Source organism: Solanum verrucosum, unplaced genomic scaffold, assembly GCF_900185275.1.
Source record: "Solanum verrucosum unplaced genomic scaffold, falcon-dt-bn FXZP01000009.1, whole genome shotgun sequence".
In the NCBI taxonomy this organism is placed as follows: Eukaryota; Viridiplantae; Streptophyta; class Magnoliopsida; order Solanales; family Solanaceae; genus Solanum; species Solanum verrucosum.
In genome coordinates this window covers 3,768,212-3,794,695 of record NW_026020231.1, presented here as the reverse complement: position 1 = coordinate 3,794,695, position 26,484 = coordinate 3,768,212, and the positions used below count along the sequence as shown (strand labels likewise).

Genomic DNA, 26,484 nt, shown 5'->3' with positions numbered 1-26,484 from the left:
CAAAAAGTTGGCGTGTGGAAAAATAAGCATTATCCAAGTATAAGAAAGAGAGATTTGTTGTAAATGCGGACTTGGTTGTTGACCAAGAAAGAAGAAATGTGAGTCTTTGGGTTTCATATTCCAATAGAGATCACTCAGATGACGTATCTTAAACGAATGACACTTGCTTAATCTTTAAATCAAATTCGAAAACTTTGAAAGAATTAAAATCAAGAATCAAGAGGTTGTACATTGAATGAGCAATAAAAACTGTGAATCTAGGTGACTCCAAAATCAAGGAGACTCGAATCTCAGACTTCTAATTAAGGAGAAAGGAGTACTTACCATTCCGTTATTTTTTTATTACTTGCTATTTATTTTTCCTTATTTTTCTTTGAACGAAACACTTAAAATAGTCGTACTTTAATCTGGAAAAAACGCGCTTTTGTTTAAACGGAAAAACCGAGGCAGTGGGGTGGCCCACAAAGTTGTCTCATTTCTGCTAAAATCCATTGTTGAACTGCCGTTATAAATATATATTACACAGAAACACACAGCTAAGGAGAGAGAAATTGTATCTCTTTGAAAGCGGCGGCCATGGGAAATTGCTGCTCTGATGTTGCCGGTGGACAGTCGGCAGTCGGCGGTACCGGAGTTAACCAAGGAAATCAACCAAACGCCCCTAACGAAGCCGTCGATGCTTTCCTTAAGTCTCGCGGTTACCAAGGCCTCTACTCTCAGATCGAGGCACTTGGCTCTCTCTTTCTCTCTATTTACTTCGATTTTCATTCAATGTTGTTTAATTATACGTACATCTCATTTTCTCTATGTTTTGTTAACCAGTGTAAAATTAATTTTGAGGAGTTAGTTTCTCGGTTTATGGTTGAATTTTATGATATTTTTCGATGAGGAAATTCATTTGAGCAGATTGGACTACAAGTTAATAGGCATTGACTGTTAATTGACTTACTCAGTGATTTTGAATAGCTGGCTTGATTAGATATCCCTTTGGTGATTGAAATAGGCAGGGACTCCTTAAAATTGAACTTGTACTATAGCTAGTTAATTGTTGTGAGTGGCTGATTTTATGCTAGATTATAAATGGAGTTCGGATGCCTGTATATGTCGGAAAATACAAGTACAATTGAAAAGAAGAAAAAAAAACAAACAAATTTGTTAGGGTGAGACAGAGACACATATATCTTGCTCTCTTTAAGCAGATTCAGGCCTACTACACTATATTTATCACTGTATTACCGGTTTGTGGTTGAATTGTGATAATTTGGGAAGAAAATTTCATCGACCAGATTGGACTCCAAGTTGAATTAGCATTTGTCCGTTTCAAAACCTGACTTACTCCGTGATTAGTGAGTCACTAGCTCGATCAGATGTCCCTCTCTAAATTTGATTGGTGATCAAAATGGACATGGACTCCTTACATCCGGACTCGTACTATAACTAGGTACTCATTGTAAGTGGTTAACTTTCATCTAGATTATTTCTGAAGGAAATTGAATGCCTGTCGATGTTGACCAAATACAAGTACAATTGAAAAAAGAAGAAAAAGAACAAATGCTGTAGGTTGAAACATGGATATCATGCTCTCTTTGAAGATCCACACCTACTGCACTATATTTTCATTGATATAGCATTAATTCTTCAACTTGTCTTTTCTAGGAACTAGGATACAACAACTAGTCCGATGTTGTTAGACTCAACAAACTCTGGACTAGTTGAGTCCAAAGCTCTTGTACAAAGACACTTTCTCCCACAAGTAATACCTGCTCTTTTATGGGAAATATGTTGGAGGCTTAGGCTTAGGCTTTTTCTTTCTCACAACTTTTTTGCACGATCACATCTCACTTTTGATGCACACTACTATACTTTTAAATTATCATCACGAGGCAGAAAAACTCTTGTTTATAAGCACAGAATTTTTTACATCGAATAAATAAGAGTTTAGTGGGGCAATGAAGTTGTAAGAACTTGAGATCATCCGTTAGTGGTTAATAACTTGACCTATTATTAGGTTAATCAGTGGGTAGATCATAAGATAGTTGATTCAAGATATACACGCGAAACTATGGCCACCTTCACCATTGTAGCCACTAAAAATAAAATTTCATGCAATTTAATGTTATTATTTGTAATATTAACATAAAATATCTCCAACATTCTCCCACACATTTGAAATTAATAAATAGAAGAAATTCTTAGAAAAGAAGTACAATTTAATGGCTATAGTTAAACAATAGCCATAGCCGATACCAAGATAGGAGATCTCAACAAGTTGTTCCATATGACAACACTTTACGAGAGGGAAATGCAAAGTACTTTTGTACCTATTCAACTCAAGTGTAGAAAGGTAATATATTCTTTTACGGTTTTACCTAATACTTTCATGAATAGATAAATATCACGGTGCGGTTATTTGTGAAGCAAGCTACCTCATCCAGTCCATATGTACACTGATAATGCAGGTTTTCATTTACTGTTTTATTATCAGCATCATATTGCAATTCTATCACTCTGTACAAACTGCTTACCGTTATAGTGGTTTGGTCATTATCTATAATTAATATCTGCTCTTCATTTTTCAGTATTGATTTTAAAAAAACAATATATTTCTTTATTTGTACATTTGCAGTTGTCTCTATCTGCTACCAGCTTACGTGATCGTGATGTGCTTTCCAAGGTTTGTCGCTTATTTGACTTGTGTTAGATTATGTAAATGATAGTGCTGACTTTCGTATGTTGTGATATAGTAGAACAGGAGTATTGTATGAATCATCATCTTTGTTAGTGTAGAGTATGGTTGTTGATTTTTATTTGTTCTTATAATGTTGTTGAATAAGAATTGCTTCATTTTTCCAATATGAGGGTACATTAAATGCTTGCTTCGGAATTTGTTTTATTTTTTCCGAACAGATGTTGTCAGTATTATTACATACATGAACGCTCCCAGAATATCATCTGTTCGGCCTAATGTCCTTCACTCTCCAAATCTAACTTCTAAAGACACCCTGTAAACCATATAGTTTAATGGAACTATACTCGAGAAAATGGTACCGAGCATAGAGGTTATTTTCATGTAATACGAGTATTGCCTGCTAGCTTGATATCATTTTTGTCTTTGATTTACTTTGTACAGGTAACTTCTAAAATATTGCTTGCTGGACAAGCCCATAATTAGTACACTGGGTTTTGGGTTTGCAGTCCTGGAATAAGTTGCACAAACTCTTCTTTTTGGTGTCATGCACCCGTGTCGACACGATATGGGTGTGTGTTGGAACCGAACTGGATATACAATCAATTTTGGGTACTTAGACCAAAATCGATAGAGAAATTCAAGACTCAACACAATGGTTGCTGAAATCAAAACAAAAGCTAGGGTGAAATCATAATTTAGGCTTGTGTTTTTTATCATTAAAAGATATGTGTATTAAAGAAGTCTGCAGCCAGAAGGTTCTTTAACGATTCAACAACGCTGTTGAATGTACAATGAACTCAAGAAGTCTATTCTGGCCTCTATATCATTTGCAATAGCCATGTTACACCAAAAAACAATACGGAGATACATTTGTACTTAATAATAATTACAAATTCAAACTTGCTCTCAAAGATTTGTGCATGCCTTTCTTTCTAAATAGTTTAGACATGTTTTATAATTTATTTTTATATATTTGAATTATTTTTAGGTGAATCCCCACATCCATATCCATACCCCTGAATCTTAAAATTTGAATCATGAAGGATCCGACCTCTAGATCCACACCATATCGGACACCCACACCTGTGTTCGAGCAACTTAGGTCCTGGACCAGCTAGAACTTCTTGATTTCTGTGTGGTGTATGCTCTGAGCTCATCTTTGATGTTTGACTGGCTAAGTTGTATTTCGATATTGTGTTGAGTACTTTTTAATATTTAAAAGGACTAACGTCCACCTATCTAAGAAGTATAGTCATCTAAGCATCACTCATAGTTCTCTGGAAACTATTTCTTTGGACTTTGGAAATATTTTAGTTTTATAAATTACGAATTCTCTTTTATCCCTTTGTTTTTGATAAATGATATTTTTAAAGATGTATGAATTATGCCTTGTCAATATGAGACATCTTGTATCTTCAAGCATCGTAGTCCATTTTTTAACATAGGCATGTTACTAGCTTTGGACATTATAGACTCCAGGGGTTAAGTCATAAATATTGTGCAATTTCATTGCTTTCTTGGTGCTGCATTTGTGAACAAAATTCCATGTACTTTCTTTAAAATATAAACATGCTACTAACTTAACTGAGGATTTGTTTGTTACAGAGTGACCCTATGGCAGTTCTTTATTCAAAAGAAAAAGATGGTTCATTGAAAGAGCTTACCCGTACTGAAGTAGTTCTGAACTCATTGAACCCAAAGTGGATTACAAAATATACTATGGCTTATTATTTTGAGACGGTGCAGAATTTGGTGTGAGTCTTGATACTCCATTTCCTGGTTTCTGTCAAGCAAATATAATTTATATGACAAGCTTGCCTTTATTTCAGGTTCCATGTGTATGATATTGACACTCAATTTCATAATCAAGATGTCAAGGTATTTATGTTGCTCCCTCTAAAATTTTGTTAATTATAATTACAGCTTTTCCTTGTCTCGTTATTAATTGACCAGTGGTCATCATATCAGGCAAACCTGTAATTTTGAATTAGTTAATCCTCTCTCAGCTTTATTTTATAGAGGAACACATCAAATTTGTGTCCATCCGAAATTGAGCAACTTTGCGCTTAGAATTTTGGTGTAATATTCCCCCCTCCCCCACTCCCACCCCATCATTAGAGAAAAGTCTAGTTTTTTGCCCTTGATCCTAACACCACTCCAACTTGAGGGTAATATTAATCATAGACAAAAGTTGAAGAGTAAATTTGGTTCCTTTTTCTCGAAGAATTTTCACTTATGGAGTCAGAGATATTCATGTAGGAGCTTAGTTAATGTTAAGGGAAAATACAATATGATTTGCTAATGGCAAGGGTATGGAGGAACTAATGTGAACTGGATGGCAAAATTAAGCATATCCAGATTGTTCAGAGGCAAATTTGAACTTTCCTCTATCTTTCATATGGTGGTGTCCGGCTCCTAACATAGTTTAAGAGAAGATAAAAAGACTTTTCACACATACCAAAAGTATGCTTAGAACTTATGATCTTAAATATGTACGCCATTTTTATGGTTATAAGAGCATGCCTTTTAAGAGTAAAATAGGAAGTTTAAAATTACAGAGTTGAATTTAGAAAAATTTCTTCTTGGGACAAACTAAAAAGAAAGGTATGTCATATAAAATGGAATAGAAAGCACAGCTACTTATGTTTTACATGAACCTTGAAGCTGATTATATGGAGAAGACTTAATAGAAGTGTGTTTTGAACAAATTAATGTGCTATATACCGAGTGCTTTACAATGTCCAAATCCATGTTTTTTTGTTGTTTACTCTGCTGCTTTATGTGCTTGATTTTGAAATCAACATGTCACCTCTGTTGTAAAACAGCTGCATATATAATGTGTACATGCACCTTCAATAACTTACACGAATGATGCATAAAACAACAGTTCATATTTGCAGCATGCTAAAAAATAATATTGGGTGTAATTGCTACAGATCATTGTAGCTTTGCCATGTTTTTCGCTTTTTACGGAAGGGTTCCAAACCTTCAAGCAATTCTCTTGATGTTGCTGTAACAGTTAGAACCTTGACTATTTCATATGCACCTGACTTTAAGTTAGACATACCTCACCTGCCTTTAAGTTACGCGTGCCACTTTTTAGCTGTCTTCTTCTAATGGGACAATCCCATTCTTTTGGCATCTCTGGCGAGACGTGAAAAGTATCCCCTCCATTTTAATATTTGAAGAGAGTCTTTCTTTTTGAGATCCTTGCAGTTACTTGGTCTCAGAAGTCCTACATATGCTGTTTCTTAGGAGCTAGTTGTCTCCGTGATGTTTATCTTTCAAATTGAGTCACTGCTTCACGTACACCGTGGATAATATCAGTAGTTAAAACAAAAAGTAGATCAATAGTAAAAATAATTTGTACAACTAACCAGATTTATGGTTTCATTTTCTCTTGCTCTCTATTACATTCGTATCTAATTGAAGCTAGGGAAAATAGTTTCACATCTTATATATGAGCACCCATCATACGCTTTGAATTTGCTTTTGTTTGCCTATTATGGAAAATTTCTAATGCATTGTCTTTGCAAATGCTATTAGAGAGTAGAAGATACAGTCATGTGTTACATATTTTGTTAAAAAAATGAAAGGATACATGGTATAAAATCATTTGCTTTTAATGCTCATTCAAGTGCTTTCACAGAAAAGATCCTACAAATCATGGAAGTTTATATAATTAATGCAGATGCTTAAACTGGAGGAGCAGGACTTTCTTGGTGAGGCCAGTTGCACATTGGCTCAGGTGTTCAACCTTTTTCAATCACAACTTCTCTTCCTGAAATTGTATTATCGCCATAGTTTTCTGCTAGAAGTGTTGACAACGGGTTTACTACTGAGGCTGTTATTGGTCTGCTGACTGAACAGTAAAGCGAAGACACATTTCACCTCGAGTCTTTTCTACTAATTACATTGTGTAGTACTTGGTTATGGATATGCGCTCCACTATTTAGTTGAGACCTGGAATAGATTGTTCACAGTCCAATTGTCAATACCTACTTGGGTGCAATAACATTTTTGCCACTATTCGATATGGATTTCCTGTTGGTGGGTAGCTACAGTGTTGTCTATCTGCTTTTCCATACGTACCATTTACTTTATCTTTCAAGAGGTTATGAATTTTTTTGTCGGATAACGTTACAAGCACTGAACCTATTTATATTTCATCTCTGTGTAACTTGCTTAAAACTATTCTTTCCAACTATCTTTGGATTCAAGTAAGTTCTGGTGTTCGCCATTGTAGTTTGTCATTGTAATTGAGAGGTTATTTTTTCTATTAATCAAGTGAAAGCTAAACATATTTCCTTGTAGATTGTCACAAAATCTGACAGATCCCTGACCATGGACCTTGTAAGTGGCGAACAATTTTCTGGTCAAGCACATGCACGGAAGTTTGGCAAGCTTACAATTTTTGCTGAAGAAAGTATCAGCTCAAAGACTACTGTCGAGTTGAAATTAAGATGTTCAGAATTGGAATCGAAGGATTTGTTTTCAAAAAGTGTATAAAACTCATCAGAATAGTATTATCTATTATCATTTTGAATCATATGATGCTGAATTGCTGATATACATAATTCTTTTGTGTTTGGCAGGATCCATTTCTGGTGGTATCCAAAACTACTGAAAGTGGAATTGTCGTTCCAATTTGCAAAACAGAAGTGATGAAAAATGATCATTCACCCACCTGGAAACCGGTGTTCTTGAAAATTCAACAAATTGGAAGTAAGGTACAAGACAATGCTCTTTTGAGTGATCAATTTTCTATTTTCTTAAGATTGTGTTATGTTTCCTGGGATAATAGAACCCTGAAAAAGAGGGTAAAATATCATTTAAAGATTTTTTTTCTTGGTCGGGAACTATATGATATTCCAAGTAAACAAGGTATCTTATGAGCTGTAGGGGCAATGTGCTGACCTTTTTCTAGGCCTTTAGGCAAGTTCAGAAAACATTGCTAGTATTTTTCCATATGAATTCTGTGCAGAAGAATAAATTTATACTTCAAATGATGAAACTTCCAAACTCACTTTTGGCAGATCTTTGTTCTCTTACAGATAATATTTCACCCATCTATTCTCTAAAACTTGAAATCAGCTGTCGTTTTTTGACTTTATGATTGCATTAGCAATAGTATCTTGTGTTGATGGGATTCTGTAGATGTCTATGGGATCTTACCTTCTGTGCAATACAAACGAACTTTACTCATCAAAGTATCTAATTGTTTTGATTTTGAGGGGCTATACTTTGAATTCATTTATTTTAAAAGATGTGATTGATAATATATTTTCCCACGAGGAAATTATCATTTACTCTATATATGGTATGATGCATGGCACAATGTTTGTTCTTTGATTTTCCATTTAGAAACATTTGAATTGATGCAGGAGAACCCATTAATTATCGAGTGTTATGACTTCAATAGCAATGGCAAGCATAGTTTAATTGGGTAAACTTTTTCGTCTCTTCTTCATTTCTGACCTCTACAGACTGGAAGCTGACAGTATTTCTACTGATTGTCAGAAAGATTCAGACATCACTATTAGATTTAGAAAAGTTGCATTCTGCGGGTACTAGTGCAAATCTTTTTATACCAACTGCTATGGGACCAAAACAAGAAAACAAGGTAAAGAGCTCGTTAATCAGACAACGCAACTGCCAGCTAAGCTTATTTAATCATGACAATCACATGATTTCTATCCAGGTTCTAAAGAGTCAACTTTTCGTGGAAAGCTATTCTGAGAAAATACAGTATACATTCCTTGATTACTTGGCGTTTGGCTATGAACTCAACTTCATGGTGGCCATTGACTTTACTGGTATGTGGTTGTGCATTGATATGTACATATATATATAAACAGATTCTCGCAAGTCTTTCTTTGTTTCCATAGCTAAGCATGGAATTCATATTTGTCGTCTTCATCAATGGTACAATTTATTTAGACAAATTCCAACCTCTTCCTTATTAGGATGCACAGGGGGCTGGATTGAGACACCAAAGGTTGATGCCTCCGCTGTCAACTCTTATTATTATTATTACCATAAATAATAACAAGAGTTATAGATGTGAAACTCATCCTGATCTGCCCTAACCCCCCACCCCACCCCTCTTATGCAAAAGACCCTGGAAAATTATTACATTTTCTCAATAATTTTCTGTATCGTATGTATACACAGACGATTATTATTCAGAAAAAAATAAGTGGCGTATGCTCATCATTTGATGATAAACCTTTTGTGAATACGCAGTTACCCTTATCTTTAAAAGAAAGTTTTGTATGTTAATGTTTGTATTCTTGCTTAACTTGTATCTGAGCCTGTATTCTTTTTTGCCTGAATTATTGTTTGTCAGCTTCCAATGGAAATCCACGGCTCCCTGATTCATTACATTATATTGACCCTTCAGGACGACCAAATGCTTATCAGAGAGTAAGAAAATATTCTCAGTTGTAATGATATTTCCCTTCATATGAAGTAAGATACTTACCAGAATCCCAATGTCAGGCAATCCTGGATGTTGGGGAGGTATTGCAGTTTTATGATTCAGACAAACGTTTTCCTGCTTGGGGGTTTGGAGCACGGCCAATTGATGGCCCAGTTTCTCATTGCTTCAACTTAAATGGTAGCAGTACTTACTGTGAGGTACCTAAAGAGCCTTATGTACTTCCACATTTATGGACTTGCTTTAGCTTTCTGTATCTTATTCATTTTATAAATTTCAGCCCTTTTTTTAACTCTAGGTGGAAGGAATCCAGGGTATCATGATGGCATACATTAGTGCCCTTCATAATGTTTCACTTGCAGGTCCAACTTTATTTGGACCAGTGATTACTTCTGCTGCACATATAGCAAGTCAGTCTTTGACGAACAGAGAGCGGAAGTATTTCGTTTTGTTAATTATCACGGTACATTTCATTTTCTATGTTATATATCTTCCTCCGTTTTCCTGATGAGTATCTTTTTTTTTTACCTTTCAAGTGAAATGCTAACCATCATCTGTTATCGTCTTGAGTTATACCAGTCAGAGTTATAGTTCATAGATCCTTTCACGGTCATATGTCTGCATTCCAATGAATAAATTTCACTGGAATGCATAAAATGTAGAGAAGCTTGAAACTTCAGCTTTTGTTGGAAATCAAACTCTATCTAATTTGAGTTGGGGTTAATCCATTGAGGACGTTTTCTTTTTATAACTGAATGTCCTATGCCTTCCTGTTCTGATTATATTATAGAAAAAATCCAGGATGGAGTAATAACAGATCTCCAAGAAACAAAGGACGCTCTTGTTCAAGCAGCGGATTTGCCATTGTCAATTCTAATTGTTGGGTTGGAGGTGCAGACTTTAAGGAAATGGAGGTATGCAAGTGCAACAACTTGTTTCCTCAGCAAGCATTGCTTTTTATGTCATCCATTTTACATTACTGTATTGTGGATTCCTTTTTACAGATATTGGATGCTGATAAAGGAGAGAGGCTAGAATCTACAACTGGACGAGTTGCTGTTCGTGATATAGTACAATTTGTTCCCCTCCGTGATGTACAAAGTAGGTCATATTATAAATTTCTCGGTGAATAGAAAAGGATAATCAAACAAAACATTCTTTAAGAGCTTTCAGAAAATTATGCATCTGTTTGATGTGATGCCTTTTCTTCGATTCGCAGATGGAGATGTCTCAGTCGTTCAATCGCTTTTAGCAGAATTACCTTCTCAATTGTTGGAATACATGCGGTTCAGAAAGATACAGCCGACTTTGTGATCGATCATACAAGACTTGTACATATAAATGTCCATCTCTCTAGACTAAAATTTTGCTTCATGTTGCCCAGAAGATTAAGCTGATATCTTTCATCAGCATAGTCTTGTAATTGATTTTGTTGATAAAAAAACGTAAGTCCGTTGCTCTTTATACTTGCAAATTCCAATCTCCTTTCTGTTACAGTTACCTTCCAGTTGTCCGTTATCCGTTGTAACTGTCATGTTTAAGGCTGTAAGCAGAACTTAAACATTCTCTTGGTTAAACTATTGTTTTTTCATTATTATTTTTTTCTACCATTAACTAATACACTACTAAATCAAATTGAAAATTTGGGAATTTTTTCTCTCTTCTTCAAATTCACTAAGCTAATGCAACCATATACTCCCTCCCTTCCAAATTAAATAAGTAATGATTTTTTTTTAATTAGAAAAATGACACGCTTATAAAATTTCAAAAGAACTCAACATGACTTTTAATTTTTTTATCCCTTAGAAAAATTTTATAGCCACAAATGTTAGTGCTTGTTTAAAATTACATGTTACTGTTAATAACGTTTTAGCTTAAAAAATTTTCTGTGAGTAACGAATTAATATAATGTATTTGGCAGTAAATTTGGTAGTAACATTGTATGTCTATTTAATTCATCCGATTTTGTCTTTTTGCCATTGATTTTTTTTAGTAAAATAATACGTAAAACGTTACTGTCAAATAACTTTATTCTAATTTTATAAAATTTGAAAGAAAAAAAAAATGTATCAAAAATTTGAACAAATACTTAAAAATATTTTTTATTTTACTCAAACTATACAAAAGTATTTAAAATAAGTACTCAATTCAAACACGCTCTAAGTCATCCACATATTATGACCACAAGTTTTTCAGAAAATATTCCATTTTGCTTATTAAAGTCAAATTGCTCCATATAAATCGAAATGTAATGAGTATATATTCTGATGCCGCATATGAAATAAAGACAAAAGAAGAAAGCAGACAAAGTTGAATATTGTACTAGTCTCCAAAACAAAAAAAAATAAAGTTGGACCGTATAGAGTATTTTTTTTTTCCACATAACTAGTATGTATTCACATTGTGTTCATAAAAAAGCTAGAGTAGTAAACCCTAATATCTTCTTCACTCCTCCTTCCTAGCTCACTCCTTTTTCTCACCTCATTTACTAATTTTTAGTAATATAGCTGGCTGCTAGCTAAGCTCTTGTTTGAATGTTTTTGTTAGATCGAAGAGATGAAAAGATCAGGCTCTAATAATGAAAGAGAAGAAAAAGACACTAGTAATATATTCCCAATATACTCATCAGCTCGATCTCAACAAGACATGTCTGCTATGGTTTCTGCACTCTCTCAAGTCATTGGTAACTCTTCTTCTTCTGCTGGTGGTGATTCCTCCGTGGACGCCGTGCATGTTAATCCACTAACCCTAATTCCACAATCTACTCAGCAAAATCAATCTCAATCGTCTATTCAAGATCAAGGTATATATATTATCTTCCATGTATAGCTTAAGGAGACCAACATGGATTGTGGTGCACTGATGGGAGTGCTTCACCCTTAACCAGAGGTCTCGGGTTCGAGCCCCTGGGTATGGAGAAAATCCTGTTGGGAGCGCCACCCCTGAATGGGCCTTGCAGTGCGCGATCCGGATTTAGTCGGAGCTCCAATGTGGGCTTCGAACACCGGATGGGAAACCAAAAAAAAAAAAAAAGTATAGCTTAAGGAGAAAAAAGAACAAGATCTTATTTCTATGTGAATATTGTCTCATCTAAAAATTTAAGTTGTTCTAGAGAAGATATTTTTATTTACTTTAATATTTTTATTGCTTGTCCCCTCACGTGCAGACCTGATTATTTTTTATGAGTGAACCTAGAAGCTTGATGTTTATCATGTGAACTTTGTTATTTATGGCCTGTTTGGATTAACTTTTGGCTTATGACTAATAAGCCAAAAGCCATAAGTTAATTATGATTTCTAATTTATGGCTTATTTTTAAGTGCTTATTATAAACACTTTTTAACTTTACCCAAACACTTCAAACTGCTTAATAGCACCTAAAATAAGTCAATCCAAACGGACACTTAATCTCATAATAATTTATGTACATAGGGAATTCAGAAAGAAGGCGGTATAGAGGAGTTCGTCAAAGACCATGGGGTAAATGGGCAGCAGAAATTCGGGACCCAAAAAAAGCAGCTAGGGTTTGGCTTGGTACTTTTGAAACAGCAGAAGGTGCAGCACTTGCTTATGATGAAGCTGCTCTTAGATTCAAAGGAAACAAAGCTAAACTCAATTTCCCTGAAAGAGTTCAAGGACAATTCCAATACATTAATCAACATCAATTTACACCTGCCACGTCATCAAATAATACGTTTGAACAGAATTACCCTAATGTTCATCACTATGCTGATTTGTTACTTCGTAGTGACAATAATATTGATTTGAATTTCGACGTTTCACCAAGTACTTGTTATCAGTATTCATCATCAGGATCGTCTTTTGATATTTCACAATCATCAGTGGAATTGCCAGTTTATGATGAGCAGCAACAAGTAAGTACTAATTATAATTATCAAGAAGATGAAGAAGAAGATTTTATGAAATATTCTGGGTCGCATTTTGGAAATTCTACTTCAAGTGGTGGACCTCAACATGATGAAAGCAATTGGGAAGAATATAAGCAGGAAAAGTAACTTTCAATATGCATGACGATGGTATCAGAGCCAGCTAACAAATTAAAGGTCCTGAGTATGAACATCCATGTACGTGTTTGGACCATGAAAAAGAATAAGGCTTGCAAGTGATGAGTATTGTTGAGAATATGAGGAAATAAATAAATATGTGTTGTCTCAGTCTATGATCTAATGGTATAAGCTTAATTTAAGAAGGGATAGAGACATATCTTGTATTTTTTTTTATCACAAGGGAAATTCACAGCCGCTACCCTTTGGGTGCGCACAGGGTAAAACTCCCGCTCCTATGCAATAGCTCTATCTTGTGGTTTTACTGTGGGGCTTTCAATTTTATTTTATTTTTTGTATTTCAGTTTATTGCTTGTTATGATTTATGAACTATATATTGGTGAAGTAATGGGAAAATATGAATTTTATGTGTTTTAAGGACTAAGTTTAATCTTCAATTATATCTTTACTCCTCCCTAATCTATGAAATATGTGTATAGCTAGGGATCGCTTGGTTCGAAAATAAATTATATTGAAATTATAATTTAAGGATTATAAATATAATGATATTTATTTTTTATTGTGTGTTTTGTTCATTTTATTAAAACGATAGCTATATATACACGATCGATATGATCGAACTCTGACAAGTTTACGATAACAATATTGGAGAGTTCGAGCAAAATGATGCCTAATTAATTAATTTAAGGAGCTATATATACATAGCGAGTAGAATTTTGATTATGTGTAGCTATAGCTAGCTAGCTGAACTAAGTTGGCTAGTAATTAATTAATTGCTTCTTTTGCATGGCAAGGGTAGGTAATTAATTAAGAAGAAGGGCCCACGCAAGTAATTAGCGTGGACTAATTAATGCCTAATTCCTTTCACTTAGACTATAGAAGCATAGTATTATATATGTGGAACGCCGCACTTTCACTTAAATCTTACTATTAATTAATTAATGCTAAATGTTGATGCTAAGTGAAGGGAATCTAGTCTTAAATTCTCTTGCAACTTTTTAAAAAAAATTAGATTATGAATGTGCGCAAGTACCTTTTACATAAAAATACTTGCAAATACTTATTCAATAAAATTTTACTCATAGGAACTTTCCTAGTGTGAATGCTACGTACTTTGAACTTTTTCCAAGATTAAAATGTGTTAATATGAATACATATATTTGATTACTAAAAATTCCTTGTCTTTAATTAAATTTAAACACTGAATAATTAAGAGTAATAATTTTCTCTGCATCTAAACATGTAAGGTAGGTACATCAATCTTTAAATGATCAATTAAAATGCTCTAAACACGGTATGATATTATTTAATTTAGACCAAATTAACACAATTTTTTTTTAAAATAGAAAACCTCACACCATCAAGAATAGCCAAGTAATTATCCAACACCTTACAAACAAGTTCTTTTTCTTTCTAGTTCCAATGTGAGATTTAATTCTCTCACTCTCCCAACAAAAATAACACTATACATAGTCTAAAATAATTTATTTTAAATTTTGTATCTAATTAAATAACGTACCAATGGACACATGAATTAAAGCAGAGAAAGTACTAAGATCAAATTTTAGATGCCGCTAACGATGTTAAAATTAAGAAAGGATCTCATTGTCCAATTTTCGTAGGAAAAAATAATTCAAAAGCCATTTCTGCATTTTGAAAGAAAAAGTTGCCTTTTTTACTCCGAACCCGATATAATACTACTACTTTAGTTTCTATCCAAAAAAGGAAAAGAACATGCTTCAGGCCTGAAATAAAAGACAGAAAAAACACTCTTTATTGTGAATCTAGTATAGTCCAAAATGAAACTCACCTTTTGACATGCATTTCCAAAAGTTGAAAGATAATGATCTAAGCTTCCCTTTTTTGCATGAAAACATGCATGGAATTGTCATCATGAAGCTTTATTCAAAAAACAATGTCTATATTTTAGTTCAAAAAAAAAAAAGCTAAGCTTAGATTAGAGTGAAAGTAAAGTGAATAATCGTAGTTGTGCAAATTCTCTGTATCTTATACTAATTAATTAGGTTTTTTTATATATAAAGATTAGAACAAATATGAAAAGGTTGAAAAAAAAAACAATTGAGAAGTCATAGATTTCGGCTTTCATCATGTGTATAATAGTGAGTGAATAAAACACATAAACCGACCGCCGCACAATGTTCATGAATCATCATTATTCATAACTTTAATTGACTTATGGGTGGGATGTTACCTAATTTATTTTACTAAAATTATACGATACCTTATGAAATAAATGTGTAACAATCATCCAAACAAAATTCAAAATTGTATTTTAACAATTGCTAATGTAGTAAGTAGAAGGTATATTCAGTGGTGCAATAGTGAGACTGATTCACCCTTAATCAGAAGTTTTGGGTTCGAGCCTGAATATAGAGAAAATCTTGTAGGGAGTAACCCCTCCTTAGTTACTCTTATGTTCCATTTTATATGTCTTACTTATAATAATATACGGAACTATGGATCGACTGGTGTGAATACTATTTTATTAGAAACTCTTTATTTTTCAATTTATACGTTTTACTTTTAAATAGTAGCGATTGGTGTAAATATTTTTTTATCAATCAGTATTTTTTTTTATGACAAGGAAAATTTGCAGCCACTACTCTTTGGGTGCGCACATGGTAAAACATTTGCTTCTATGCAATAGCTCGCCAACCACACAGGAGAGGTAACCCGCACCAAGCAAGCCCGGTGTGATGAGCTCGACCCAGAAGGCAAACTCCTTGCTTTCAAAGACAAGGAATGTCGAACTTGAGATCTCTAACATGAAAATCCCAAGCTCAAACCACTGGACCACCCCAAAGGGTTATTAATCAGTACTTCTTTTGATCCGTCTCTTACACTCTTGCACATTCCGTTAAAGAAGATATTCATAGCCTTATAAACTGCAAAGAGTATGTCTGAGATGTCATGTATTTCCACATGCAACTTCGATCTCACTTAATTAACACGCTCTAACTCGCCTTCACAACTCTAGATGTCGTCGCACCTAAGTTATCATTTTTTTCTACTGTCTTTTATATATACTAATTTTTTGACACGTAATTACCAATTTTAAATATATATGTTATAGTAAATAATATTTGCTTATTTAAGCGAAGATTTGAATAATAAGCTTAGCAAAAATATTACAGATTCTTTTGAAAATGTTCAATATTGATCGTCATATATATCTCTTATTCACGCAAGCCTATGAAGATGGTCAATGAAAAATTTTATTAGTTAAATGCAATTATGTATATATTTATTTCAATTTGATGAGGTTCAATCATGTAATTAGTCTCATCTCACTAATATTACCTTATAGACAATATTTGTTTTGTATTTTTGTTGTCATCTAACCAGATGTGCTTTGCATGTGTATTGTACATTAAATTGTTTAGATGTCATATGAACATGTGAAAAGAACAACTATATTTTATATTTTCACATTTGTGGTGAGTTTTCTTTTTAGAAAAAAGAACTCGGAACATTTTAAAATACACCTACCCAAATATAAATAAATATTTGCATTAATGAAAATATTTATCTCATAAAATTAGTTATTAAATAAAAAATAAAAATTCAACTAATACAAACTTCAACTGGCGTTATTACAAGTCATATGAACTTTTCTTCTAAAATACTGAAATATTCAGAAATAGTAAATAAGTAAAACAAAAGGGCAATGTTTAAATAGTAATAACAATTTTTCTTTTGTCTAAACCACATAAGTAGCATTGATAAATAAAATCATTCTTTTGTCTTGAGCATCAAAAACAAATCGTGACAATTCTCTAAATTTTGGAAAAATAAATTCAAAAGCATATATCTACATCATAAGAGAAATTATTAACAAAAATAAATAAATTTAGACTACATCATATTAACTTCATATATTGAAACATTACATACTAATGTATATATTAAGCAAAAAATAATAATTATTATATCATCAAAATTATATTATTTTCCTCAAGTACTCGAGGTTATGAAATATACCCTCTTAGGATAGAACGACTTACTTCATCAGAATAGTGGTACCTCATATTTCACTAAACTTTGAATTCACTCAACGATAATAAATTACACAAAAAAAATTAATATGCAAGAAGAAGAGGAGTAGATGATTAGAAAAAATTGTGGTTGGAAAATGAGAAGAAGTAACTCTATTTATAGTCAACAAAGAGTAGTATAAACAAATATTTTTTGTGTCTTATTTGAAAAATCATGACCCTTTCCAGAAGTCGCAAAACTTTGAAAAAGTCACAACTCTTTGGAAAAGTCACCACTTGTTGAAAAAATCACAACTATTTGAAAAATTCACAACTCATCGAAAAATCACAATCCTTTGAAAAAAGTCGCAATTATCGGAAAAGTCACAACTCATTAAAAAAGTCACAACCTAAGTTAGAGATATTATAATAATTTAACATTCAAAGTTAGAGATATTATAAATTCATCATACTGTTTATTGATAACTAAATGTGAAAACATGTAGCAATGTGGAAGACAGAAACAACAAGTAGTCAACTAACTTTGTTGCTTTCTTGAAAATACATAAAGAGTCCCTGCTACTACTAGCAGATAAGATAGAGATTCTGCAGAGGGTAAAATTCTTCTTTCCTCTAAAGATTAATGTAAGGTTCAATATTTCAAACTTGATACAGTCAATCAGATTCCATATCCTATATAATATTGTCAAACTTTACTGCATTACATATCTATCTATCTACCTAAAAGCCTAAGCACTACTTTTTTTTTATCATCCTCATAGGGAAACACGCCTCTTCACGAGAATGATTAAAGTGCAACAAAATGCTTCAAGGTAAGAACTTATCGTAACGAATATTGGGTTGGTGTAAACACTCGAGTAAGTTTTTACCACTATATGCCTTAAGACGGATGTGGGCTTATTCCTCAAGCTCAGCTTCTCCCTTTCTCCTCTCATCATTCCTGACGGACTCGATCAAGAGACTTTCAATGACGAATTACCAAGAGACATTACTTTTTACTCTCAATGCCCTCGCCGTTCATTGTTCCGTTGTCATCTATTTCACCATATCAGGGGCATTGCTTCAACACAACTCACTAGATTTCAATAGCCAAATGTGCCTGACACAATGATGGGATGAACGGGTTTGAGCAAAAGGACGCCAAACGTGATGAAAATTACATAAATCATTAACTAACATGCTTCTACTTAAGGTTTAGATATACACGGAAACTTGTACAGGAAAAATACGGTGACCGGGCAGTGCTTTTCTGCTCAACATATACTCCTTAAAAGACCAGGAGAATCTCTAGCAGAAGTACAACTTTACAAAAAATAATCTAATTCAGATGTAGTGCTTAATTTGCTCTGGAGAAGTGCTTCTAAAGTTCCCTTGCTTTTGTAAACCTTCATTTGAAGATGAAAACTCCCAAGTCTTTGCATTTCCCTTAAATGGGGTAACATTACCTCATCGAAAAAATTGATAAAGAGACGAATTCATGAGCAAGGCACTCCAATACCAGTCCAAAAACAGCAGGATGCAATGGTGAAGGCTCCGTGAACCAAGAATTTCCCTAGCCTCTGGTTCGGTTGTGGTATTGCTTGATCGGTGATATTGTGAATTGCTTCTTGAGCAGCACCGATTGTTGAGCCATCTGCCATTAATCAAAGACATCTACATAATACATCACACATTTGAAGGCATGTAATAAAGCCGTCACCGCTTGAAGCACATAGAATAACCGTGTAACTAAGTCATCATACAAAAATTCTATATGCTTAGTACTGCAATTTGAAGGTCCAAAAGCTTGTTCCTGCAGATGATTTCCATTTTCACTTGTTTTCCATGCAAAAACACCTCAAAATGTCCACAAGCACTTACTTGCAAGTTGCAAGTACCTGATGACATGCCTGAGCAAAGACATTATTAAAGAACCTGTAGCAATCATGTGACCAAGAATTCTCGCATTAAGCACCAACAGCATCTTATGTAATACAAATATTCTCACAGATAAATTAGTTCTGCGTAGCTAGGACACTATATCTAATTGGTTCCAAAAACTGAAAGTAGCACTACAAATCAACTTCTAACCCAAAAGTAATATGATCCTAAAACGTTCTATTTTTAATCGGAAGTAATTCTTTCTTTTCCCTTGGACGATTTCAGTAGAGGCACAGTTACAGGTATTTATTTTCCCAAGCACGTTTGCAGGACGAGTCTCAGTAAACACATTATTCATCTTCAACTATCCAAATAGAACTATTGCAAAACCAAGATAGTAAATGGATGCCGTTAACTGATGCATTACCTAGACCGGTGCCCATGGGAAGCAAGTAGAAAAGAGTAGATTGCAAGGCTATGGAGTCGAAATTGTTTGAAGCCAAAGGAATATCGAGCTATCGAAATACATTCTTTAAATCTCTCGGGAATGAAGTAGGAAACTCAGGTGAGAAAGCTTCAAATGAGGCTTTTTCAGTATTGATGGATCATTTGGAGGTTTTGAACATTACCCACCAGCTACCGTGGTACACTCGTCATTTTTGCGACATTTTAAAACAATTTTCTTCTTATTAACGGTTGCAGACCTAAAATTAACAAATAAATATGTTCCTTTACTTGCAACTTAAGCGTTTAGACTAGGCAACACAACTCAAACAACGGCTTAAGCTTTTAAATGAGACAGTTCACACCTATCAACATGATATCAGAGTATATCATAACAGACATAAAATCCGTGAGGCTCCCATGTCCCGACGACCCTTCAAAAAAGTATGGGGTCATAAGGAGTCAGAAGCAAGCAAAGTATCCGGGTTTGAACTTCACCATCATCATCACCATTAAGAATTCTTCAGCACCATCGACCAATTCAGTGGTTTGAAGGCTGGAACAAGACATCCTATAGTGGCAGCGAAATAGTAACGGGACTTCTAAAGTAAATGCAGCCTCTAGGCAGATGAACCAACCAAACCAGCAGATACTCCAATGGCCTTGGAAACACATTTGGAAAAACAAAATCCCACACAAAGTAGCTTGATTTTTTTGGTTATTGGCTAAGGAAGTAGTGCTGACACAAGATAACTTGGATGAAGAAGGGTATCCCTTTATGTTCCAGATGTTTTTTCTGTATATTATTCTACATAGTTGACAAAATACAAAGAAGGGTCAGATCTAAAAGGATACAAGAAAAGAAATAAAGAGGTCAAGGAAGTACATGTGGTCGCACTGTGAACTCTTGACGGCTACCTCCACACACTGGTGAACAACACATACCTCCAAAGCAAGAATAAAGAAATTATCAATGGCAAGAAATGAACAAAATCTAAGATAAATGAGAAGAAAAAAGAAATACATCTCAGTAGTGAATGCTCTCGTGTGAGCTGTGACATACGGAGAAGGAAAGGAGAAAGATGGAAACAAATCCAGATGAGGAATCAAAGTGTGAGGTTTCGGTGAATGCCGGAGGGAAGCATCTAGAAGGCTAAGCTAAAAAAGGAAAGAGCGAAAGAGGCGGAAGTTATTTGGTTTCCTATCCTAATTATAGATAAAGCTTTGGGCCGTATATCAATTATCAACAATGTTTATGATGGAGAAAATACGGCCCAACCCAAACCAAACCCTCTATCTATATTAAGAGAGGAAACCTAATAACTTCCGCCTATTCCGCTCTTTCCTTTTTAAGCTTAACCTTTCAGATGCTTCCCTCCGGCAGCCACCGAAACCTCACACTTTGGTTCCTAATCTGTTTGTTTCCATCTTGCTCCTCTCCTTCTCTGTATGTCAGAGCTCACACGGGAGCATTCAATATTGAGAGGTATTTCTTTTTTCTTCTCTTCTATCTCAGATTTGTTCATTTATTGCCACTGATATTTTCCTTGTTCTCGCTTAGGAGGTAATGTGTTGTCTACTAGTGTGTGGAGTTAATGAAGGTAGCCGCCAGGAGTTCACAGTGCGACCACAGGTACTTTCTTGACCTCCTTATTTCTTTTCCTATTAGATCTGACCCTTCTTTGTACTGTGTCAGCTGATTTTGTCAACTAGGTAGAATAATATACAGATCTTTAAAACATGTCAAGGTATAGAAATTAAACTTCGTCAAATGTAATTAACTAGATGGGTATATACATAACTACTAGAAAGATTCCTAAGAGTTAAACTAGGTAAGTTGTTCTTATGTAGAAATCAAAACCATAAATATTGCAAACTTACTAAGTTACAAAAAATCTTACAATTGAATGCCGAGGAATTAGACCTTGTGAAGGAAACCATTCTAGTGCTAATTAACATTAATTCTTACAAAATGGAATTAACTTGTGTATGTACTATAAGGTAAAGAATTTTTACACTAACTCGATGTTTTTAATATGTTGTACTCCCTCAGTCCCATTTTATATGTCACCTTTTTACTTTGCACTTGCATTAAGAAAAGATGTAACTTTACCCTTCTACCATTATTTAATGTTTTCTTAAGTCAACTTTATTAATAATGACAAGATTAATTAACTATTCTATCAAGGGTATAGTAGGCAAAATATGGTAATTTATGCATAAATTTTATAAAATGACAAGTATTGTGGTTCAGCTATTTATAGAAAAGGATGACATATAAAATGGGACGGAGAGAGTAGCATATAATCTACTTTTTTCTAGGTTATTGTTCATATTTTTTATGAATGTCTATCTGTAAATATCTGATAATGAAAAACTCTCAAGTACAAAATATTATCAATCAGCCTATACGTACATGCCTCGGTATGAAGTAGTACCTTCAAAACTAACCAGAAATATTGAAAATTCATCTATGAAGGGATAATTAACACGTACTTTCCTCTGTAGAGAAACCATTCTCCATGATCCTCATCATCTTCATAACCACCTGAGAGCACCATAGATTGCATGTCCTGCAATTCCAGTAACATGGGGACAATGCACACCCCATTTCCTGCAATTCAAGTGATGTGTCCACAATTCTCCAACAAAAACACCTTGATTTCTCTCCAGATCATTCTCCACCAATATTGGCCCGAAATGATCTGAAGGGATGGTCACAAATATCCTCCCACTTGATGCATTAACCATTCCAGCTCTTTTATATAGCCCCTCCTTCCCTAATAAACGGGTTATCAGGGTGATCTATTTGATTCGCCAGTATACAAGGGTGGATCCAAGAATTAAATTTTTCTGTTAAAATATTGGGGCTCAGTGTCACAAATACCCTCCCGCTTGATGCAATATCCATTCCAGCTCTTTTATATTGCTGCACCTTCCCTAATAAACGGGCTGTCAGGGTGATCTTCTTGATTCACCTGTATACACAGGTTGATCCAAGAATTATTTTTTACTTTAAAGATATTGGGCTCGGTTGAACTCATAGACAAGTGTGTGCTTACCTAAGGACATGCTACTTGAGGACTTGTAAAAGCATCACTTTTATGCAGTCACCAGTGCCGAGTCTATTTGTGGTTGATTGATTAATCATTTGGCGACTAATTTGACTGCGGCATTTGACTCTTGTATCCTTGCCTTGTCCAATCCATTTTTGGAAGCACTTCAAACGTAAGTTATGGCCACAGGATGTCTGGAAGAATAAAAATATCAATCAAGATATATAGAAGTTTCACGAGTATAGAAACCTTAAAAGCTAATAGACGTATGCAAATACTTATGCATACATAGAACCACGGGTGGAGCTGCGGAGATACATACTTGTAAGTCAGTTTCATCAATCTTGCACTGATAATGGCTATAAAAGAGCCATGGTTTCAAAAAAACATAAGACTGTCAAATTATAGTGCGAAAATCCTTTTAAAAAGATTATTGAGAATGTTGTGAAATGTTACTAATTTACTGTTAAAATGTCTGAAGAGATCATTTTGGTCACATTACTTGAAGGGCGCATTTTCCCTGTGTTGCCAGTATTGCTGGACAGGCCTATATACTAAGATATGTTGATGCAGAATTAATCTATGATATAGCGTGTCCTCGGCCAAGTATGAGGATGATGGGGATCATAGAAACTGGAACTCTACACAATATACATGTACTATGAGCCTTGAAGATAGTGACTTCTGGTTTAGTTTAAATATTTCAGACTCGAGGCACGTTCTATATCATGATATAAATAAGCAATTCATCAGAGTCAAAATGCTAAAAGTAAATTCCCATAACCCCAGTTCTAGTACTTCCCAAAAGCAGTACCAATTAATAATACAAAGCTAGTGCATGCAGTCATGTACCTGTATAAAATTGAGATACATATTATCGGGGTTCCTCCTTTCTCTTTGCTTCTTCCTTCTTATATTGCAGGTATTATATATGCACCATAGAGAAAATCGGCGAAGCCCGTAGCATAACTTGCACCAGCAGCCTCGGTGTTGAATGCTTGGCAAGCATTGGTCCGGAGAACTATGACGGCGGGAATCACCTTGTCAAGAGCCTTTCACCAATCTTCTGCGGATGCTGCAACAACAAATATTGTGTAAAGTAGTCATTTGTTTAATTTACATGAATTGCAACTGAAGTTTTGCAAGCTAGCTACTAAAAAAGATATCAATTAGTTACGAATTTTGTTGCTAATTTTTTGTTAAACAGCCCATAAGTAAATTATTTTTTTTTCAAAATTCATCGCTAATTTAGCAACAGATTTTTATTGTTTAATGTATACAAAATGATTAAACATTAATTGATTGGTCTCAATTCGTTGTATGAGCTATTTGGCTATGTCTAGCCAAATGCCATCATAACTCTTTTTCACCAGAGATTCTTGGTTTTAATGGAAACATTACGGGAGAGAGAATTCTAAGCTAGGATAAAGTGAAAAGAGTAATAAATTTATTTTGTTGTTATAAATAAAAACAACTTTTTGTTGATCAGAGAACATAAAATTAGAAAAGTAACACTACTATGATTGAGCCTACTTCACCTCTCCTCTTTCTCGTTTTCAAGAGCCTCTTAATTACTGATTCATTTATTTTTCTTATCTGTTTTTTGAGTATTAATCCTACAAGGAACACATACGACTGAACTCTCCATTAGATGAGACAGCTGGGCATGAAGAATACGATTCAACAGGGGTCTTAGAACACTGATACCAACAGAAGAATCTGCAGAAATGATCATCCATGGTAGTGCACTCTCAATCCGGATAAAGTTAAGTTATTTTAATGTGATAAAAAATAGTATTCATTGTTTCAACACAACTCACTAATACTGTACTTAAGGTGCAGTACAGCATGCACAGGAAAAATTGAAAACAAATACATACGGAAACTTTTACTGGAAAATATGGTGTGTCTATCTGCTCAACATAGTACCCTTGAAAGACAAGGAGAATCTTGGAAGAAGCACAGCTAAAAGGAGATCTAATTTGGAAGCTGTGCTTTACTCTGGAGAAGTGCTTCTAAAGTTACTTTGGTTCTATGAACCTTCATTTGAAGATGAAAATCTAATAATTCCACGTCTCTGCATTTCTCTCAGATGAGTTACTATACCTCTTCAAAAAAATTGATAAAGAGACGAATTCATGAGCAATGCACTCCAATACCAGTCCAAAAACAACAGGATGCAATGAGACACACCTGCAACACTTCCTCCCATGCTAGATGCTCCATGAACCAAAGAATTTCTCTAGCCTCTGATTCGATCAAGGTATGATGAATTGCTTCTTGAAAAGCACTGATTGTTGAGACATTAACCGCCAGATGTCACCACCTCAAGCACATATTTTCCCCGGATGACTGAGTCATCACACGGAAATTCAATATACTTTTGTACTGTAATCTGAAGGTCCAAAAGTTAGCTCCCACAGATGATTTCCATTTGCACTTGCTTTCCATGCAAAAAAAAACATCAAAAGCTGGTGTATTTGAAGAGTGATGTATTTGTTATTTGCTTAAGTAGGAGTCAGCAAAACCCAAATTTTATTTCTTTTATTCCAAAGTGGACATATGTCCACAAACACTTACTTGCAAGTGACTGATGACAGGCAACAATCACCTGACCAAGAATTCCCCCATAGCCTGTGATTAAGAAGACACTACATGTTAAGCAACCAACGGCGTCACATGTTATACAAACTTTCTCACAGATAAACATAGTTCTGCATAGCAAGGACACTACATAGGAGATATCTAATTGGTTCCAGAAACTGAAAGTAGCACTACTCCTAAACAATAAAGCAACTTCTGATCCTATAGTATAAGGATCCTAAATAGAGCTTTTTTTATCAGAAGTTTCTTCTCTTTTTCCTTTGATTATTTCAACAGAGGTTCAGTTACAAACAGGCCTTTATTATTCCAAACACCTTTGTAATTGAAGTCTCAATAAGCACATTGTTCATTTTCAACTATCCAAATAGAACTGTTGCAAAACCAAGATACAAAACCAGTGCCAGGGGAAGCAACTACAAAAAACGTAGATTGCAAGGCTATGGAGTTGAAACAGTCTGAAGCCAACGGAATATCGAACTACCCAATACAACAACATAACCAGTAAAATCCCACAAACTAGGGTCTGGGAAGGGTAGAGTGTACACAAACCTTACCCCTTACCCCTAACTCATGGAGATAGAGAGGTTATACATTCTTTAAATCTCTCGGGAAATAAAGTAATAAATCCAAGCGAGAAAGCTTCAAAAGGGACATTTCAGTATTGATGGATCATTCAAAGGTTATGAACATTACCCGACCAGCTACCATGGCACACTCTGTCATTTTTGTGACAGTTCAAAATAATTTCTGTTTATTAACTGGTGTAGCCCTAAAACCTAACAGATAAATATGTTCCTTCTCATGAACTTTAAGGTTTTAGACTAGGCAACCACACAATTCAAACAACAACTTAAAGACATCAATATGATATCAGAGCATATCAAGTATATCATAACAAACACTAATTCTGGGTTCGAACCTCACCATCACAATTAAGAGAATATTTTCACATTACTGGTCCAATAAAAAGACACAACAGAGAGCGTGTTGCAAATCTAAACTATGATATCAAAGTATTAAACGTTTACACAATACTTTACACATTCATAAGTTACACTTCCAAAAATAGCAACAATTTTTAGTGAATTTATTTTCTAGGCACTCTTTTTTTAAAAGAACCGGTAATAAGTGATAACAGGATAAAAAGTGGGAGATGTAGTTACTACAGAGGTTGGGGCACAATAAGTAGTATAGATGAGCTCAATAATTTTGCTTATGACAAAGAAAGATGAGGACAACAAGAACACGTGTACGTATTCATTTCAGGCACTGAACATTTGCCATGAATTTCATTACACCACTTGCCTGGAAAACTGAATCACCACCCTAATGCAAATAGATGTATATGATAG

General features: G+C 34.4%; 2 protein-coding genes and 1 long non-coding RNA gene across 3 annotated transcripts; 2 read left to right on the top strand and 1 right to left on the bottom strand.

Annotated features, from left to right (window-relative positions):
- Positions 1–526: 526 nt before the first annotated feature.
- Positions 527–10,722, top strand: LOC125832317 (protein BONZAI 1-like). The gene is given in 17 exon segments (XM_049511456.1): positions 527–726; positions 2,627–2,674; positions 4,295–4,443; positions 4,519–4,567; positions 6,381–6,437; positions 7,004–7,192; positions 7,285–7,419; positions 8,074–8,135; positions 8,210–8,312; positions 8,391–8,505; positions 9,039–9,115; positions 9,191–9,328; positions 9,427–9,591; positions 9,930–10,011; positions 10,014–10,042; positions 10,133–10,229; positions 10,348–10,722. Coding segments are annotated over 17 exon segments (1,740 nt in total). The 5' UTR covers positions 527–576; the 3' UTR covers positions 10,443–10,722.
- A 949-nt stretch (positions 10,723–11,671) lies between these two features.
- Positions 11,672–13,143, top strand: LOC125832450 (ethylene-responsive transcription factor ERF114-like). Its single transcript, XM_049511603.1, has 2 exons — positions 11,672–11,931; positions 12,560–13,143. Exons 1-2 carry the CDS (start codon positions 11,685–11,687, stop codon positions 13,141–13,143), a joined length of 831 nt encoding a protein of 276 aa, XP_049367560.1. The 5' UTR covers positions 11,672–11,684.
- An 8,691-nt stretch (positions 13,144–21,834) lies between these two features.
- LOC125832634 (uncharacterized) lies at positions 21,835–23,550 on the bottom strand. The gene is made up of 3 exons (XR_007443237.1): positions 23,381–23,550; positions 22,535–22,722; positions 21,835–22,450 (listed from the first exon to the last, which is right to left on the bottom strand). It is a non-coding gene; the product is annotated as an uncharacterized LOC125832634 (long non-coding RNA).
- Between the last annotated feature and the right edge of the window lie 2,934 nt (positions 23,551–26,484).

Excerpts from the sequence above, each read along its gene's own strand:
- LOC125832450 (XM_049511603.1), top strand. The coding sequence starts at position 11,685 with ATGAAAAGATCAGGCTCTAATAATGAAAGAGAAGAAAAAGACACTAGT. Across the intron at positions 11,932-12,559 it reads ATCGTCTATTCAAGATCAAG|GGAATTCAGAAAGAAGGCGG; the intron begins GTATATATATTA and ends TTATGTACATAG.